General features: G+C 30.0%; 1 protein-coding gene across 2 annotated transcripts in view; it reads left to right on the forward strand.

The window, feature by feature from the left end:
• The window catches only part of wg (wingless), an 87,480-nt gene that overhangs the window by 43,621 nt on the left and 23,327 nt on the right, over nt 1-20,532 (forward strand). Inside the window, exons 2-3 of one of the 2 annotated variants that reach the window (XM_014426234.2) lie at nt 1,095-1,336; nt 13,079-13,356. In XM_014426234.2, coding sequence (XP_014281720.1) covers nt 1,233-1,336; nt 13,079-13,356 — 382 coding nt within the window. In that variant the 5' untranslated portion in view covers nt 1,095-1,232. The remainder of the gene's footprint in view (nt 1-1,094; nt 1,337-13,078; nt 13,357-20,532) is intronic. The other variant, XM_014426235.2, reaches the window with a different exon arrangement.

Genomic DNA, 20,532 nt, shown 5'->3' on the forward strand with positions numbered 1-20,532 from the left:
AAATACTGAGAATTAAAAAAGGTACCAATTAATGTCAATTTAGCAAAAAAAAAGTAAAGTTTAAGTTTTTCCCATCATATCTCAAGAGCGGAATTTTAATAAGTTAAAATATCCTGTTCTATAAAATAGAATTCTCATATGTGTATATTGCTTTCTTTTCTTTATCATTTGAGGAGAAGAAACTCAAATTGACAAAATAATGTAAATAAAAGTACAGAAAAAAAATTGCGCATGACCAAAAATATAACATTGAAAAGCATGGAGTATGGAGTTTTTAATAACAAATAAAAATGGATTTATGAGGCGAAGATGTGCTCTTTGATATACAGAAGCAATTCTGTTTTTACTTTTCTTAATTTTTTTATCATAAAGAAGGTTAGTGGATTTTCTCTGACACAAACATCAAGATATTAAAGCATACTACGGAATCACTCAGTTGTTAATGTGGACAAATAAATATCTTATTTTTAAAATAAATTTATTACCATGGTTGCTTCTGTCAAGCAACTATAAAACCAGTTTTTTCTTTTCATGCATATCATCCCTGTAAGAAATTATTGCATATACATTCAAGCGACATGAAATTTTAAGAACATGTACTATTATTCACAGTTGTAAGGTAACTGCAAAAAGGACATTTTAGAATTGAGTTAATTAATATTAATTAGGTTTGGAAGACATGAACAATTAATTTAGGTTTATTTAATATTTACACTCGCCAAGTTTTTAAAGATAATGTCAATAGATATGGGAATATTATATTAATCAGGTTCTAAAATCCACCTCAAAATGTATAATATAGTTGGGTGAAAAGATGTTATTAGGGGAGTTCTTAATTTTTATATCTGTTCTTTGCAATTCTGTTGTATTTAGAATCAATCGTCAAGCAAATCGTTCTAATAACCATTATACTTTTTGAGTTAATTACTTTATACATTGATTTAATGAAAATAAGATTATGGTAAAAAATAAATGAATAAAAACAAACAATTTATAATTTATTAGTGAATGCAATATATATATAAGTAAAAAAAAAATGAAATTGACAAAAAAGAAACTTAAAAGTTGAAGATTATGAGTGAGGTGTCCTCTAGGTGCAGCTAGAAGAGGGAGGGAGGTGGGCGGAGCCTGGCACAGGATTGGTGGAGGTTGACCACGCCCTCCGGACAGACCGGTGGTGGAGGGAGCTATCCCTCAGAGTTAGCTTAGTGAGTGCCGGGTGTTATGGTAAGATGTGGTCGCCACTCGTGGTGCTCGCCGGCCTTCTCGCCCTCGGCACCCTCGCCCACGTTCAGAGTCGGGCACGTCCAGGTCGCGGTCGTGGAAGCAACTGGTGGTAAGTAGAGATGTATATTTTAAGTCCTCCCATTTGTTCTGTCTGTCTACACTAAGTATTACACGAAAACCTGTCAGAAAGGAAGTATATTGCTTAAAATTTCCACCTGTCAGAGAAGCTTATCTTGCCATTTTATTTACATTGATATGTAGTATATATTGATAACTGATGAAAACTATGAAAATAAATAGGTCATATTAGTTCACTTGCAGTGTCATTTTATATGTACTTCCGAATTTTCTTTATAACGTATAGAAAACTAGTCATGAAATGACATTTACATAATATTCATGTTGTAATTAATTATAACTGGTATCAATCATCAGTAGTTTTAATAAATACTGTTTTTTTGAATGAACCAAAAAATTCTACGTAAATCGTAATGAAGATATTTAAACAAAATGAACTAGAAAGATTTATTATTTTTTTCTGAATTAAAGGTGATTAAAACAAAGAAAAATAAAAAAAAGGAATTATTGGGAAAAAGAGTGAAAATACGTAAGACCTGAGGAAAAAGATGTTGATAAAAATAATTACTAGATGATTTTCTTTGGAGGTTTTCCAGTAATTTAGAATGCTTAATACAATTCAAATCATTATTACATTCCTTGCATGTAATGATAAGAATTACCTTACAGCAGTTAACCAAATATGATTAAAATTGACATCTAAAGCAAAATAATTATCATTTAAAATCGGATAATAAATCTATTAAATAGTAAAAAAAATATATAAATAAAAAATAACGAATATTTTAAAAGCTAAAAACGTTTTGAGAAAATCGTCATCACTTTCATTTTCGCCAACTTTTAAGGTGACCAGTTTCACTTGATACCTAATTCATCTATCACACAGTTTCCTTGTATTGTCATTCTAGGAATGACAATATTTTAGAATAATAATGTGATTTTAGTACTGATGTTAAATTTCACATAATATAATTTCATTTTGAAAATTATTAATTTAGATATTTCAATTTATACCATTTAAAAGGAAAAATTCGTTATATATCTATTTATCATATAATACTGTATTTAGTGCTGTCATACATAAATTATTTATCGGTTTCTTTTAATAATATTTTTTAAAAATAATAACAATTGCATCCTCTCAGTTATATTGGTGGTTTATAGTTTTGTTTATTGTATTATTCATTATTATTTTTATTTAAAACTGCATTATTATATTTTTAATGATAAACTAAAATAATAAGAACTAAAATGTTTAATAACAAACTAAAAATTATTTTTTATGATCATGAAATAATCTGATAATATAAATATAAAGCTAATTTATTTTATTTTCGCTTACATTTATGTGATATACATAGTGAGGGTAAAAGTCGTGAATCTGTGTTTTTAACAAAAATACACGTTTAATTTTTGATACCTAAGTTAGCTTACATTATCACTGATTATATAATTTTTCTTCTTATTCATAGAAAAATGTTGTCACAATTATCATGCGATAATACGTAGAATAAATTATATGAATTTAAATGGTACATTTTAATAATATACTTTTAGGTTGAATTATTGTCATCATTAAATTATTAATTTTTGTTTTGTTTAATCCAAATGATGCTTATTTACGGTTAAATATTATAAAAATTTGAATCTCTATGTGGAATACATTTTATTTATCGCTGTCGAGATTAAATGTATGATGGTCGAATAATATTCTACATTTTATAACACCGATAATATTATTTCAAGAATTATTGCTAGAAATCTCAATAAATTATTCCTAATAATTTGTAACACTGAATTTAAATATTCTATTTGAATTCAATGTTGTAATTTAAATTCAATTACTCTTTCCTTTATCTGGGGTTTCTAATACATCGTAAATTAAGCTTCTTATTCAGTAAATTAATTCTTCATTCTACAAGATTCATTTATCACTTCAGAAAAATTCATTAACTCATCAATTGTTGTAGCCGCTTTCGGTTGATTGATAGATATGATCATGCTGATCATATATCCAGGTTCCAAGATCTCATGATCAATAAAATATCTTTATTGAATATTATTTTTAAAACCAATAATATTTATAAATTAAAAAAAAATTGTATGCGTAAAAATATTCATTATTACATTAATTGATTTTCAATTATTTTTAATGTAACTTTTTTTTTTTAAAAAAGGTAAATGAAATTATTTGCTAAATATTTCTTCTATTATTGTGCGTGAGTAGATAAAAGTTTCTACATTATTATGTCTGTTTAAGCATTTTATATTATAAATTAATCATTATTTGTTTAATGGTTTTATCATAACTAATGTTAAAATTGTGTTATAATAACAAGAAGGTTTAAAACAATAGATACCCTAGAAATAAAGCAGATTTGTCCTTTAAGACACTGTAAACTTATAAAACTAGTAATAAATCAATAATTATTTCGGAGAAAATAACCAGGGCCCATCTATTTTATTCTAATTTTGTTTTTATTAGATTTGACAATGTTTCAGTTCAGTCATGTCAGCCGCCATAAAGGCTATTAATTATAACATAAATAAAATAGATAAGAGAGCAAATCTTATAAATGAGTATTGAATAAATAAGATATAAACAATTATTTGTTAAAGATGAAATAGCTAAGTAACAGAGAATTAATTAATACAAGTTGGAAATAAGTTATAAAAACATACTTAACAATGAATGGTGAATATAAGAAAATTTATAATGGACAATGATAACAGAATCAGAGTAATGACAACATTAATATTTTTAAATTACATTAATATTAATTAAATTCACTTTTAAATAAAATAGAATATTTAAATAACTGTCAACTAATTCCACCAATAAAATAATAATTAAATCGCAATCTTACCGGCATTGCATTGTATTGGAAGCAATGATAATTATAACATTAATAATATATTGAACTATAAATTAATTAATTTTATGTAAAGTAATTATTTGATTTAGCTCTAAAATACAGCTAATATAGGCTACTGCGACGGCTAAGACGGTCCACGGCGGAGAACTTCAAAACTTGTTTTGTGGGTTGCGTGTTTAGACGATACACTCCAGTAGTAGAACTAAAATAAGTTTGTACTTCTCATATATTAAACAATTTCGTTTTAAGGCATGTTCGTGCAACAAATTATTGTGATATTTGTTTAAAGAAGTTATAAGTTATTTTTAAAAAAATTGTATAAGTATAATGAAGAAGCTGCATTATAAGGTTATTAATTAGATTTTAAGAACAAAAATCTGATAGATTGGTCACAAGAACAATATGGTTGAATTGTATTTAAATATTCATAGTGTCATGTAAAAAAATGAAATCAAAGTTAATATGAATAAAGAAATATGCTTAATGTGCGTGTAATACGATGAGAACAAAATTCGTTGTAAAAGTAGAAATTATTTTTGCACTAATTAATATTAATGAAAAAATCTTATCCATTGATCTGAAATATTATAAATCTATATTGAAAATTTAATCAGTTGCAATGTATTTTAATTTTACAACTAAGTAGGATTTGGATATCAAACTATTCATATACCAAAACATTTGTACCGACTGTATAGTAAAAATATTCTTATATCAAAATATATTGGGCAAGTTTAAAGCTGTCTAGGATATCAAACAGATAATAAAATAATACATGGTTATCTAAGCTTGTGTAAATATAGTATTACGGATATGGTTTAAATTAATTAGTTACCGCTAGAATACAGCTTTGATAAGGACAAGGTTAAACCGGCGTATAAGGAATAGTTGTCACACCATAAAGGCTCTTGCATTTAGACCAGCTTAACTGCATTCTACATTTAGGTATATATTTTTTAAAAAATTATTATGCAATCCAGCAAGCTTTTATATTTCACTTAAAATTTTTAATTCTGACGGCAAAATTATTCTAATAAATTCAATGATTAAATTTAAAAGTCCTATAGAATTAGTGTTTTATCCAAATTTTTATATATGATCGCTAGTACGTACAGTTTAACAATTATTGAGAAGCTGGAATTACATTTTAACGGTTATCATAAATAGCCAATATACCTATTACACCGCCCACAAATATACTTTGAAAAAACAATTTCAAAAGGAAATCATATGGTTGTATAACTTTCAATTAAATCTCTTATATAAATATTTTACACTATTATGCTTATTCTTTTTACATTAGAAAATATTTTCCATAGTAACATACAATATCTAGAGATAAATAATATTTAAACTGGATTTTGGAAAGCTATTATTATTTTTATGATTTCAAGTAAAATGTTTATATCTTAATGAAATTATCTTTACTTTCATGTAATTGTATGAAATTAGTTTAAAAAAATTGTTAAAGAAATAATCAATATTTGGATATTATCCAAAGATAGACAAAATGATAAAAAAATATCATGTATTTTAATAATAACATTTAGTTGGTTAAAATGACAAAAAAAGATAGCTCGAATTGTAGGAAATAAATCTTGATAATTATAACGTGGAAAAATTAAATGTGTATATATATATATATATTTTACAGTTCATATAGGTTGGTGATATTATTGAACAATTATGCACTTCGATGCTTTGTACTAATTTTATGATGGTATAATTTAATAATCTCTAATATAGACATTTATTGAAAGATATGTATTCAGTAACAAAACTTAATTTTTTAATCATATTTCGTTTTTATCTTGTATTTATTCACTTTATTGAAAGTCAGTGAAAAGCTCATTCATTTCAGATTAGATATGGACATTAAAATATTTTAATGTACCAGATATCATTTTATAAAATTTAAATAAAATAAAATTGTTATTATGCAAATTGTATTTACATTGTTTTCCGCATATAACGTCTTCGTTGAACTGTACTAATAAAAGTATTTATAAAAATAGAAGTGTCACAAAAAAAGATTTATGAAATTATGTTTAAGGAAATTAAATACGAAATACGTAACCTTTTAATAGAGTTCTATTATATTTACTTTCTCGTGATTTTTTGATTATATATTATAAGAAGATATAGTTATCGGGAGAATATAGAAAATTTTTTTATTTTTTATTTATATTGTTTGTTATTATGAGCTCTTGCGTTTCGTTGAATTTTTTTTAAAGCATAATAGTAATAATCAATAAATAAAATTATCTATATTTATTTTGTCATGTTCATTGATAAGCCACATCCCAATACTCTCTTCATTATATGAGTTCACGCTTTAGCACCTTCGCCTTGGTTTTAGTACATTTTATGTACCAAAACTCCTTGACTCCTTGACCTCCTAATACAGAAAAATGAATCGAGAACAAAAAAAGTTATAGATGATGCTATCAAAATATTATATGTATAAATAATTGTTGGAAGTATTGATTTCAAAACTGTCTGGGGAATAAATTCATATATATTCAAATTTATCTATGAGTAAAATGGGGATGACTAATTTAAACAACCATTACAACTAAATGTGATTATTTTCTTATTTAAAACCTTTTAACAAATTAAAACGTTGAATACAGTATTTTGTTTATTTCCAGGATTCTTAATATTGAATTTCCCTGTTTTTATTTTATTGTTGTACATACGTATATATTTATTTATGTAAAAATAAACACATACTTATCCCATCCCAAACAGTTACATATTGTAGGGATCAATACAACTTTTTCTTGGGAATAATGGCATCTCGCGTTCCCATAGAGTGTATTTTATTGCAAATGTGATATCCATATGGTCAGTCGAATATGGGTAGGACTTAATCGGGACGTTAGGAGTTTACAAATTGTCCTTTAGACGAGACAGCAAAGGCCGGAGAGAGTATTTGTAACTTTATAGGGTTCCCGGAGGGGATTTATCCGGAAGGATTAGCATTCAATAAGGACATAAACTAGTTGGCCGCGTCAGGCTCCCTAGGGTAGCGGCATTAATTAAAATTAACCAGAGTCATCTAACAGACAATGGGGCTACCGGGCCTCGCTATTATATTCTCTTCTCTCTTCTCCGTCTTTGTCATTTCTCCTTTTATAGCCATAAATAAATATAATAATAATAGAATGCAAGAACTGTATAAATAAATTAAAAAAAAGAAAATGAATAAAGATAGGGTTATCAGTATATCTAACTGTCGTTCAAAGGAAGATGGACGAAACAGGAATTTAACAACTAAACATTCCAAAAACAAGAATAAATAAATATTTATATATAGATTTAACAAATAACAAATTTTATCTGCTTTCAGATATTGTTAATAATCACCCAATTAACCTCATTTTATTTAATTTAAAAGTGGATATTGGTACAAAATAATATCCTATCTGATCTTTTATAAGTTATATACTTGATGATATTCTATAGAATACCATACATTCGGTTTAACTGTGAATCGAAGTTTATATTAATCATCTCTTATCCATGAATCCATGTAATAATGGAGTTTCAATGCCTACTCCTCGAAGGACTCTAGGAACTAGAAGATGAGGTTTAAAGTTAAAATCAGGATTGAATTGTTGTTTGGTAAATGTAGAATATATTTGAAGGAATTTGCTGTTTCAAGTAAAAATAATAAATACAATATCTCATAATCTGAAATATATTAAACAATTTAGTCCATTTCTTGATCAACTAAGCATACAATTATTACTTGCATTTATTTTAAAACTTAATTAAAGAAGGCAACGGTTTTTATTTATTGTCTTTAAAAAGTATATATTTTTTTTTAGATTATTGAAGAAACATGGTACAAAAACATTCCTTATTAAATAATAGAATCTATTGATTATGGACATAGTTAAACGTGGAAAATATTTTGTTGATTGATAACCAACCACTTCACACGCCATATAATGAAGGAATCATTTGTATTATAAAAAACTTTGTACAGAATACCATTGTAGATTAATAAAATAAATACATATGTATGTTATTTATTTTTACAGGAAATTGACAGTTTAGTTCCGAGAGCATTGATGGAAGTAGTTTTTAGAAAACAATCGTTATTAATAAAAAACCTTTTTTAATACATTATTATCCTAGTTAGCTTGGGGTAGTAAAAACGAATTCAGATATCAGAGTAGCAACGGTTGAGACCATTAAAAGCAATTACCAGCTCCAAATAGTCTGTCTAAAGTAATTATTTTGATTGTTTATTTTCATTAATGTTTTAGGAAAAAAGGAGCAGACTCTGTGGTCATCATATTTCTTGTTAATTAATTTTTTCTTATTATATATTTTTACTTGTTATGGGTTTTTCTCTATAATTTCTATTTTATTAGATAAATAAAAAGATCTATAAATATATCCCGCATTAAACTTATTAATGGAAATAGATTTTGTTATTTATATCAAGACATTTTTTAAAAATTTTATAAAGTACTTCAAAACATTGAAAAATACTGTTAATGAGATTTAGGTTAGATGAGATCAAATCTTATGCTTATTCGGGCTGGGTCACTAGTTGTGGTAATAGCGTACGTTGATTCCTTTAAGGTCAAAACAAAATGATAAAATATTATTGAATATATACTAGAGTAATGATATATTTATTACTTTATTGTGACATAAAATGTGTAATAGTGAATAATTCTTCGAAACGTAAACTTTAAAAACATAATAAAACTATGAAATTAGAAGTTATATTTTTCTCATTTTCTTACTGTCTTTCTACGAGTTTTTTTTTTATTTTTAAAGAAGAAGAAATGGTGAATAGTTCTGATGATACTACTCTGCAAATTTATCATAAATTTTTCTTAGTTCTACCAAATATATACTTGTTCTATATATATTATGTTTATACCAAAATTCTCATTGTATTATTTTTGGTACTAAGCAAGACTAACTAATTATTAATTTAGGATACTATATTCTCTCCAATTCACATTCATAAATCTATTACATACTAATTTCAATCTCTTTGGATGATATCTATATTCAGTTGAAACAGATGCTCAGACATATAAATTGAGATATGACGATGAAGACCGTATTTTCTCTAAACATGATTAAAAGTTTGTGTATCCATCTTTTACTTCATGTTTCTGCAATAGAACTTTATAAGCTTAGTGGAACACAGATTAGGAAATAATGAAGGAATCTCCTTACCCACGTAAAATGACACAATTGCATGACAATCTGATACTCGTTTGGGCTCTTGGAGTAAAGACTCATTTGAAGAGATCACTCATGCAGATACATGGACTGAAGCCTGTAGTGTAGACATGTTCTGAATTAATGGATTTCTCTGGCCTTGTTGTTTTAGCAAAATGGTCTGACATTATGAGAGGTGGGTGTGTGCTACCATCTATGCTACTATGAAGGACGTTAATAACAGCTTTCCGTTCGGTATACACTGAGTCTCTCATTGAGTCAATCCTCGTTAGTGTTATATAACTGAGTTAATACAGCCATGAATGGTATGATCGTTTAAACTGTTGACGTCGTTCGATAATAGGAATGTCGGATCTGCATGTACTTCAGTAATCTGCATGTGCTTCACCTTCTAACGATGTCGCAGTTGCGTCTGGGAACAGCCTCTGTTGATTGCATTATATTTTTCACATTAATATTTGATATTTTAATAAAAACGTTTTATTATAAACGATTTTAGCCTAGTTACAACCTGTTGACTAAGAGCCTTTTATAGATTTTTTTTTACCTATGGACCGTGCAAAACTAAGGACAATGCATCACTTCATTTCCTTTTTATCTTTCATTCTTTCTCTTGTCTCCTTGATACTTTCAGAGTGTTGGGTCTTTTTCTCTTCTACTCGTCTTGTTTCCTACAACTATTTTTTTCTTTTCCTTGAAACTTTGCTTAAATTGGTTTATAATTGGTTATCTTCTGCTGTGTAGATTCCTATTCTCTTGTGTTCTTTCGTCATTTGCTACTAGAACTACAATAATCCTCTGATATTTCATTGAACACTTTATCAAGATTTCTTTTTTTTCTGGATTCATTCAGAACATTACTTTATTGAGTCTCAGTTTTCTTTTTGCTATAGTTTCTTCAAGATCTACTAACCTTTCGTTCATCTTGGTGCGAAGTTTCAATCTCTTGGACCGTAAATCCTACTTACTTCTCTCCTTTCAATCCTGAGGAGCTTTTTCAAACTCGTCTGGATTGCCCTTGCAACAGAATATAGGATCATTGGTTTTACCACAGGCTTATAGTCCCTTATTTGATATAGTTTTCAATTTTTTGGGTTATTACATTAAGATTCCAAATCGATGCCTTAAATTTCTCAAATACCAATAAATAATTAATCAATAAGCGCTTCGCCAATTCATGACTGAAAAAAGCAAAATTCCATTAAAGCAGATCTGAGATAGCATATCTCACTTCAGCAGTTTAATATAGATTAAACAAACAGATAGTTATTACAATTCAACACATAACGTACTATATTACATATTGATGATCAAACAAGTGCGGAGCCGTAGATTATCTTTATGGGATGGTGCTAAAAATAACTCTCTTAGAATATTGCAATTCTATATTTTTGATATTTTGCAGCCGAGGCCAGTGAAGGCTCTGTCTAGATTCTCCGGAAAATCCTTCTGGTTTTCCCGCACTGGGTTTTCTTACGTTTTAATTAAAGAGGAATGTGCTTATAAGTATAAAATATTTTACTATTTATTTCATAGTGAAACAAATCTTGTTTTCTTTTCAATAAAACTTAGGAGGATATAATATTTAATTTAAATACTAAATTTGATGTATTTATATTCATTGAAATTTATTAAAGTGATAAAAATATATTACTATAAACATATCATCAATAATACAGTTACTTTCTAAACCTATGACACGGAGTCATAAGATTCCTAATGTTTCAGCCAGTATTCTAAAAACAAAAATACAAAAAACTAAAACACTTGAAAATATTTATGAGAGCATAATTGAATGATCTTAAAACACTCGAAAACGCTTTTGAAATCATTGTTTTATTTCGACGACCATTGACACTATGTGCGTAAAAAGGCTGAAAAAATCGCATAAACCAATTAATGATTAACACTTAAACGACGTATCTAAATTTTTAAAGCGAAGACGATTAGCAAAGCTGTTTACATTATAAAAAAGGCGGCTTGCATGAGGCATGTGATGCAGAGAAATGACTTAATGCTTTCGACAAAAACTGGGACCCACTTTAACTCCGCAGCTTTATTGATTCTTAATTTCTTCATTTATTGAAAGTATGGGATGTCTTTATCTTGAACTCATTGGACTGAGTATCATTTTTTAAAATAAATACTGTTTTTTAAATGTTTTTTTTGGTAATCATGTCTGATACATTTAAACTAATCGGGTAGTTAAAGTGCCTGAAAATTATCACGTCTTCTTTCACTATCTCAATGAATTAATAATAAATGAAACGAAAGTATATATAAGAATAATGAATATATAAAAAAAATGAATCATTTTACGGCTCAGAAGAGTATTGTCACCATAAAATTAAGAATACATTTTTTCAACATTGAGTTTTTTTTTTTTAATGGATTTGAATTATAATATAAGTCATACTAATAATAAAATGTATTGTAGCTAAAAACATAAAGCAAAACTATTTGCCCCTAAAAAAGTATAAATAAAGGGAATAAATTATTATTATGTTAATTACTTTTTTTTGTAGGCCTTCATTAGCATTTCTCCATATAATAATATTATATAAATATAATCCATAAATATCATTAATAGGGTGAAATTGGATGAAATTGGATGAATGAAATTAAGTTCTATAAATTCTTACTAGCACGCCTGAAAGCTGTCATACATTCCAGTAATAGTTACATCTGTCATGTAGATCGGAGAACTATGGTAGAAGAATTAGTGCTTGAAAAGTTCATTAATGATTGAGAAAAAAATAACAAAAAAACAAGGAACAACTCGGACGAATGAAAATGAGATATAGGACCACACGCAGTGGTGGTGGTTTGGTTTTAGTTATTGTCAAGACAAAAGGTGAGAGACAATCGGAAACCATTAACTGTAACAATCCTCCGGCTCATTGTCAGTTCGGGGTCCAAGTCAGTCCTATCTCTAATCGGCCTCTGTCTCTTCTCACAGTCTTCGGCAAATAATAAATCACTCCAGTTCTTTATGAACAATAGATTAATGTTAACTCTGTTTTAATTTCGCAAGAAAACACACCGTTCTAAAATTAAAAAAAAATATATCCATAGAAATATACGTATTTATTATGAAAACAACAGGAAAGAAATCATGCTTGTCCAAGTTCTTTAGACAGTAATTTTAGTATGAACTTCCGATTCTTTTTCAAGTCTTTTTGTCAACTTAAACAAAGTCGTGTGCACAATACGTTTTTAGGATGGACAACACCGTAAAATAAATGTCATAAGAGACAGATTGATGCAGTGTTCCTCAAAACAGTCTTGTGCAGTCCTCATATGAATCAGGATTATTCAATTGGTCTATTACGTCCGTTTGTACATTAGGCTCAAACTAGCCACGGCTAACATGGCTTATTATATGTTAAAAGCAGCATATCTTCCCTATTTTTTCCCTTTTCTAAAAATATTATTTTTTGTTTAAATGTTTTTTCTAATGGACGTGTTGATTATCCTTCGACTTAGTAAAACAAAAGTAATTGGAGGTAGTAAAACAAAAAATCGTATTGTGCACGTCTCCTATAACAGTAAGTATAAAAAGTGGGCACCGCCAGATGCCTGGGTGTAGACAGACAACACTTTCCCTTTTTTATTATTATTATACTTGTTGTAACCTAAAGGAGAATAGAAGGTCCCAGCGGACCTGACCAGTACTAAAGGGACTGGTGTTTCAGGGGTATTGCCAAGGCAGGGGAGCCCAATAACCTGGTACCGATGTCACCCACAATGGTCTACATGGACCCTACAGCTCAATCTTCCCTCAGGAGGAAGCAGAGGAGGCTAGTCCGGGAGAACCCGGGAGTCATCCTGGCCATTATCAAAGGCGCCAACCAGGCTATCCAAGAGTGCCAGTACCAGTTCAGGAACAGGAGGTGGAACTGCTCCACCAGGAACTTCCTCAGAGGGAAGAATCTCTTCGGCAAGATAGTAGACCGAGGTAAGAAAATTCTTTGTTTTGTGTCATTTAGATTCCTTTAGTTACCAGACAAAGGGGATTGTAAAGCAGCTGTCTTCCAGAGGTAAATCCGGACAGAAGCATGTACTCAGAAGTTGCACAAATATTAATTAAAAATGTCTGAATTTCCAAACATTCACTTTCTAAATTTGGTTTCAATTTTAGAAGGTCTCGTGTCTGGTATTACATAAAAGCCCGTGTTTACCCGACCTCAATAAGATTTATATGTAAATAATCGGTTGTGTAAATGATGGTGATTTACTACACTTCCGATATGCTAATGCAAGGCGTGATCCGATAAGAGGTAACACCTGTACGTAGACTCAACAGCTCACTGCCTTCAGAGATAGTTAATAATCAACTTATAAAAATACAGCTAGGACCATTGTAAAATTATAAAAATTGAATTCCTCGAATAGAACATTTGTTTATAGGCTGTCTGAAGGTCATATGCGCCTATAAAGGCCTTAATTAAGCAGTTTATAAGCTTAGGTGTAGCCTGATATTTATTTTTGTATACGGAAAATCACTATTTATTATAGCCGTAGAGCTGTATAAGTATAGTAATTCATTCGCTACTCCCCAAAGCTAATAGCTTTTACAGCCCTATCTGATCGGCTTTAATGCCGTGTCTAAGTTGAATTAGAAATGGATAACAAAAGCTATCTTACATCTGCACCGCTATTGCTGTATGCGAGGAACAGTTGTGCCCCATTTGTAAAATTTCCTCGAATGATGAACTTTATTAACCTTGAAGTTTGGTCATTACCATTGTTTCCTTTTTTATATCGATAGCTATCCTTCGTGAGTCACCCGCCTTCAGTTCTGTTTGTGCTTGAGTACACCTGTCCAGATCGGGATCGGACGGACAAATTGTAGCCTATTTGTCGAGGTGTGGCAACCGCTAGAACTGGATGACGTTGCTAGCTCACCAACACAGGCGCCATTCATCCTCAGGAAAACAATGAGTTGTACATATTTCGGATGACCTCTCGGCCAGGGTGGGGCAATGCTCCGTCCCTGATTCCAGCTTGTCCACTCCTGGTCTTCGAGATTTAAATGGAGTGGGAAAGCCGAAGTATGCATTTTGATAAACTGGAAGAAAATAGGAGTTTTAACTAATAGGACATTCTGCCAATCCAAAAACACTATATTCGATTGATATGACTTATTTAGTAAATCAGTGGTCTTGTCTAATAATTTCATCGGAGCCCTCTTGATTAAAATAACTAAACTGCAGCTAAACTTTTAATTCCAGAAGATATAAGGATACCCTCGTTAGAAAATATCACTCCATTTTGAAAATAACAGTATGGAATTCAATCTTGTCCACGATTTAATTTTTTTTAACCGAACAGATCTATCACTATTTTCTATTCACAATTTATCACTATTTTTTCGTTGGAGTTTATATTGTAATTAAGCTTTATTGTATTGGTAATAAAGCTCACATAAAAAATGGGAAAGCTTTATTTTTATTAATTTATTGTTTTTACTTTTATAAGATGAAATTCTCCACCCCTTTTTTTATTAGATCGGTTTTATGGAATAAGCAACAAAAACTGTATTTTTATAAATTAAAAAATTGTTAAATAAAGCAATGAATTTCGACTTGTTTTTCTATACCTGGTTTCCTTAGATTTAATATTTATTTTCAAATATTATTTATAGTATTTTTTTTTCATAACAGTGGAAGTACCTGTTAAATTTGGGGTCGTTTGTTGTTGTGAAAGTTCATGTGCCAAGGTACCAACCGTGTTCTTGTGATAGGAGCAGGGATAAAGAGCGATTAGAGAGAAAAATATATATTCCACAATTTTTTATCTTGTATTTTCATCTCTGATAGAGTTTTCTCTGTAAAGATGTCCCGGTGTAACTCTAAAGAATAGATTAGCCAAAGTAGCTTATGTAAAATTCAGTCATGAACAACCGGACCGTTGATAAATGCCGACATTAAGGTCAACTGGTCCAGACAGAGGAAGCCCCCTGCAGGACACAATGGTTGTAATGGCTGTGTAATAGCTGCAAACCGGGATATCTGATCAGAGTGGATTAGCTCCAACGGTGGCACAATGCTTCCCCCCAGCCAGCTGCCCCCCCCCCAAGCTGTAACCCGAGATATCATCGAGCTCGCTTCACTTTTTCTAACAAATATCTCACCCTTGTTTCGTTCTGCCGTTAGTCTCTTTATCTCTCGGACCACCTGGTCCGAGTTGTCATCGAACTGTCCTAGTCCGAGAAGGAAGAATAGAGATTCATAGCAGAAAAAGCACTGATAAAATCATGAAATCCCTACTCACGTAGGTTTATAGGTTTATAGGTTTATACTCACGTAGGGTAACGTTAGGTTCTTATTTAAAAACTAATTAAGCCACACCAAATATATAGTCAGTCATTTATTCCATTTTTTTCACTACATGGCCATTTCCGAGATATATAAGGGTTGGTTGTCCTACAGGTTACCAATCAATTATAGACAAAGGGAGAAGGTCAAGATTTATTCCGCAGGTCGGTCGCGAAATAAATTCCAACCCGTCGAGGTCGGATTCCTAAAGGCGCACACTGAGGCCTCCTATGTCATATCTCTCAAAACCTCATATTTTTATTTATATTTTTAAAAATTAATCATATTTAAAGTAATTAAACCAGAGATCAGACCCGAGGATTTAAGTAAACGGCGTATTGATTGTAAGTAAAAGGCATATTGACTAACATAATACAATATTTTCTCAATTGCTATAGGAATGTCTCAATTTTTCAGGAAAGATTTTGTTTTTCAATATTGCGCAAGGTTTTTAAAGTTTTCTAATTACCCCAGTGTTTTATGACGTCAGTCATAGCAATTTATAACATAACAGGCCTACAATGATAATAATGATTTTTTGTTTTTTGTGTTTATATTTATATTTTTATGTCACTTTTTCATACAAAGTTCTGACATTTTAAGGGATTTTGTATTCGTATTTCTGGAATGTTCCATTTTTACATTTATTGTGAGACCATTCAAAATATTAGGGAGACACTTTTATTTCTGTGGCGAACCCACGAAATTAAAATTTGACGCTTTACCACAGTTAGATGATGGTACCCTGTCTATAACCCTCCTCGTCACAATGAATGACCAGGACGTAGTTATTATTTCTTCACAACTGAAAATATATTTCTTTAAACAATATCAAAAATTTCTTCTCTTTAAAAAAAAAAAATCATTTTAACAAAAATATTCTAATATATGCAGTTATTCATAATTATGATGAATAAAAAATGTTTTCATTGAGTCTAATTGCTCTGATTCGGAAGAAAATTCGGACAGCTGAATGATTTATAAGCACTTTATATTAGCAATTACTTAACAATCCATTATTTGGTCATGAAATTGAGAGAATCGTTACAATTGTTTATAAAAATTAACAATTATTTCTCACGTTGATTAGTTTGAAACTTAATCTACTTTTGATATAGAAAAAGTGTGTTTTAACTCTTTGTTAAATCCTTGTAAAATTAAAAAAAAATCTTCGCTATCGAAAATTTTATTAATAGCTTCTTGTTTTCGAAATGATTCTAACTATATATAGATGTTTAAGAAAAGGGAACACAGCGACATCTTCCGTATAAAGCAGAGGGTCGCCTGATATGGATAGAACGAAAATAGTCAAGTTTTATGGCAACTAGGGAGATAGGAGCGGAAGCATGTGACCTTTCGAAGATGCCACAACTTGCAGCAGCCTATTCACGTCTCGGCCGGCCACATTTAAGAAAAAAATGAAGGGTTCAGAACACTTTCGCGTATGACCTTTTCAGCTGAAGTGACTGCGAGCATCAGAAGCCGGGCAGCAACATGCCGATGTCAGCGTTCTCGTTATCCGATTCAATTATCCATTAGATTTATCTTTTGATCGGTTAGCTTGATTGTTGACACGAAAACATTGTAAGCAGAAATGTTGTTTGATCGCTTTTGGATATCTTTGGTACTGAATAATAAAATATCTGTAGTGTTCGATTACAGCGGAATTCTATTTGTATTCCTTGGTAGGAGAATTTTATATATAAATTCACTTTATGAACTGTTCTGAAATAGAAAATCCAGGCTTCAGCATTATTTTATAATGAAATGTGATTTTAATTAACCTCATTTTGTTTTTTAGTGAATGAAGTTCTCCTGTTGGGTTTAAAAATTAACTAATTGTGCAAGTATATTGGAGGCTATTTTTTGGTTTTTAGGTTTTTTTTAGACCCTTACGTCTTAAGTAAAATAAAAAAAAAAAAATTATAGTACATAATTACTTAATTGCTACAAATTATTAATTTTTTATTTTTAATTGAATTAAAAAAATAACTTCGATTAACCTATTTTTACTGTTCCAACGCTTCAGCTAGAGTTTCTAGCCTTCTTCAGGGTTAAAAACAGAACAAGATAACAACCACAGTAAGTATAGAAAAATAAAAAAAGAAAAAAGAAAGTATAAACAGAATAATTTTACACATAAAATAGGTTAATCGAACTTATTTGTGTTTTTCATTGACCGCACCCCCAAACCATCTTCTCCTCATTCATCATCCACGGTCAACTATCTCTCATAATTAAAAAAATAACTTTTTATTTTCATTTCCAATGTCTATTTAGCTATCATATAAGTTGCACAAATGAAAATAATATTTGAAATAATACAAGCAATATATTGTGGAAGAAAGGTTATATATTTCCAAGATCGACGTTTTGAAAAAATCTATTCCACTGGTTGCGAATGAGAAGAAATAAAAATTGCATTCTATTGAAATATTAAGTGGACCAGTCCACAGCAATGATACAAAAACATAAAATAATAATAATAATAATAAACAGCTACATTATACAGTTTATGGTAATTAATCCAACTTAGCTTACAAAAATGATTGATTAACTTGAAATAAATTTAGAAAATATCGTGACTCAACTTACTTCGTAATAAGCATGTAGGCATTTAAAGCTTGGTGGAGAGCAGTAGTAGGAAAACGAGAAGTTCCATTGCAAATTACAGTTCTGACCGGAATATCGAGGAGCTTCATATTACCACCTTCATACTACCACCTTCTCCTATTATAATAGCCAGATTACAATAAAGTAAGATTCCCGTTAATGTCCAATAATATCTAATGAACTCGCTGAATTGAGTGGGTATTAGGAAACCTTTTACAATGACTAGCAAAACACCAGCTTCTCAAAATACTTATTGTTATCCAGAAACAACCGGTTACAAAGAAAAGCCCGGTGGCTGGGAGTGATTGTAAGAAGAAGGAAGAAGGGAGCTTCTACCTGGCTATCACTATTATCGGTGTTATTAGCCGTAGATCGGGCACCATCCAAGGGACCATCTGCTGAGGGCCATGTGTTCAGGGCTCCCACTTAAGATAAGGACAGATTTATCTATTCCTAAGTGCTGGACCTCATCTCGCCTCTTTCCCTCTTTTAGAATCACTATTGCAATCAGAGATATCCTCTATCTAGTTTTAAAGTCAAAATCGAACTTAAAATAGGTTGATTGGATTAGCTGATTAAACAGAGCGATCAAGAAACTGTAATTTTTCTGGAAGCATTTGAACTCTTTTCATTCAGAATATGAAATTAAAATAGTCAATTAACATGATTAGACGTTAAGATTAAACCTGGCGCAGTATTTTGAACAGCTATCCGAATCGTAAATGGTCCCAAATAAGGCCTTTCCTCGTTTTGCTTAAAACGTTTGTTTTTTTTTAAATATGATGGACTTCTTGGGTACCAAACATGACGGATTTTCTATATTCTCATTAGTAATTGATTGTGAGGAGCTTCTACACTTCATAAAACTTTATTTCATATATTGCAGCTTTGATGACTTGGATTTAAAATACAAACGATGGCTTATCTGTATATAACAGTTTTAAATGTCATGGAATCTGGAGGATTACATTATCATGCAAATGGACAAGCTGTACTAAGAATAATAGATCTTTGTATGCTGAAATGACTGGAAAATAAGAGCAAAACGAACAAATACCTAAAATAAATAATCGTAAAGAGAGATTTAAAACTGATTGATTGGAAATTTTGTAGAGATAGAAAAAATCCTAATTATTCTCTTTCAAACCTATACAGAGAAGTTATTTTGAAACTCTGCGAAATTTTCGATGACTTTTTAATTCAAAATCCTCGAACATAGACATGTACATCAAGCGAAGTGGCTCTATGTTCGAAGTGAACTAATATTCTATGTTTTTTTTTCTTCAAATTTAATAATCCTATTTAATTTTTTTTTTTTAAAGAAATTATTTAACATACTGAAATTGGTCATTAAATTTAATCAGCATGATAATGAATTAATTGCATTACCGCTATTTTCCACATATTTCATCATTTTCATTTGCGTAAGAACATCATATTTATTTATTATTATTTTATTCGGGACCGTTAATTTGGCAAATTAAAGCTTATCGAGTTATTAACACATCACATCGGACTGGCACACACAAAGGTGTACCGGCATGACACCTCTTCCTCAGTGGCTGCCTATAAAAAAAAGTGGTAAGAAAAAAGTCGGTGATGAAGAGATGATGTGGAGGCGGCACCCAAATGAGGGACTATTTCCAAAGACGCCGTGTGAGAAACATAGCTGAAAAAGAGAAAAAAAAAAGCATGAAGGGGCCGAAAACAGTTTTAAATTATCCCTCCATTTGAGGCTAATAAAACGGACCACCCAGCGCGGGTATAATAACCGAAGCACTATTACCACCTAGCCTATCATCTTCACCCCGCCCGCCACTAATGTCTCAATCATTTTTATACATTCTCCTCTATTAATACCACCTCACTTGTTTACTTCTGTTACCCTTCTATCGGCACCTACCATATCGTAGTAAAACATAACGACCAAGTAAATGATTAATTCAATATTTTATTAATCACTATAATTGATAAATAAATTAATTAAATAACATATTTCCACATTGAAAAAAAAATATTTTCAATCTCTCCAAACTAATATACGTAGTTAAGGATTTTATAAATTCATTTATATTATTTTTATAGCCTATAACAGGAGGGAAGTCAGAGAATAAATGCTAAAATTTAGTCAAATCGTCTGAATATATATCTGTCATTTACATCTGATGAATTTTCATTTTATTTTATATACTCTTGAGAAT

The sequence above is a fragment of the Halyomorpha halys genome, unplaced genomic scaffold (genome assembly GCF_000696795.3).
Source record: "Halyomorpha halys isolate HHAL.00 unplaced genomic scaffold, Hhal_1.1 Scaffold560.1, whole genome shotgun sequence".
Lineage (NCBI taxonomy): Eukaryota > Metazoa > Arthropoda > Insecta > Hemiptera > Pentatomidae > Halyomorpha > Halyomorpha halys.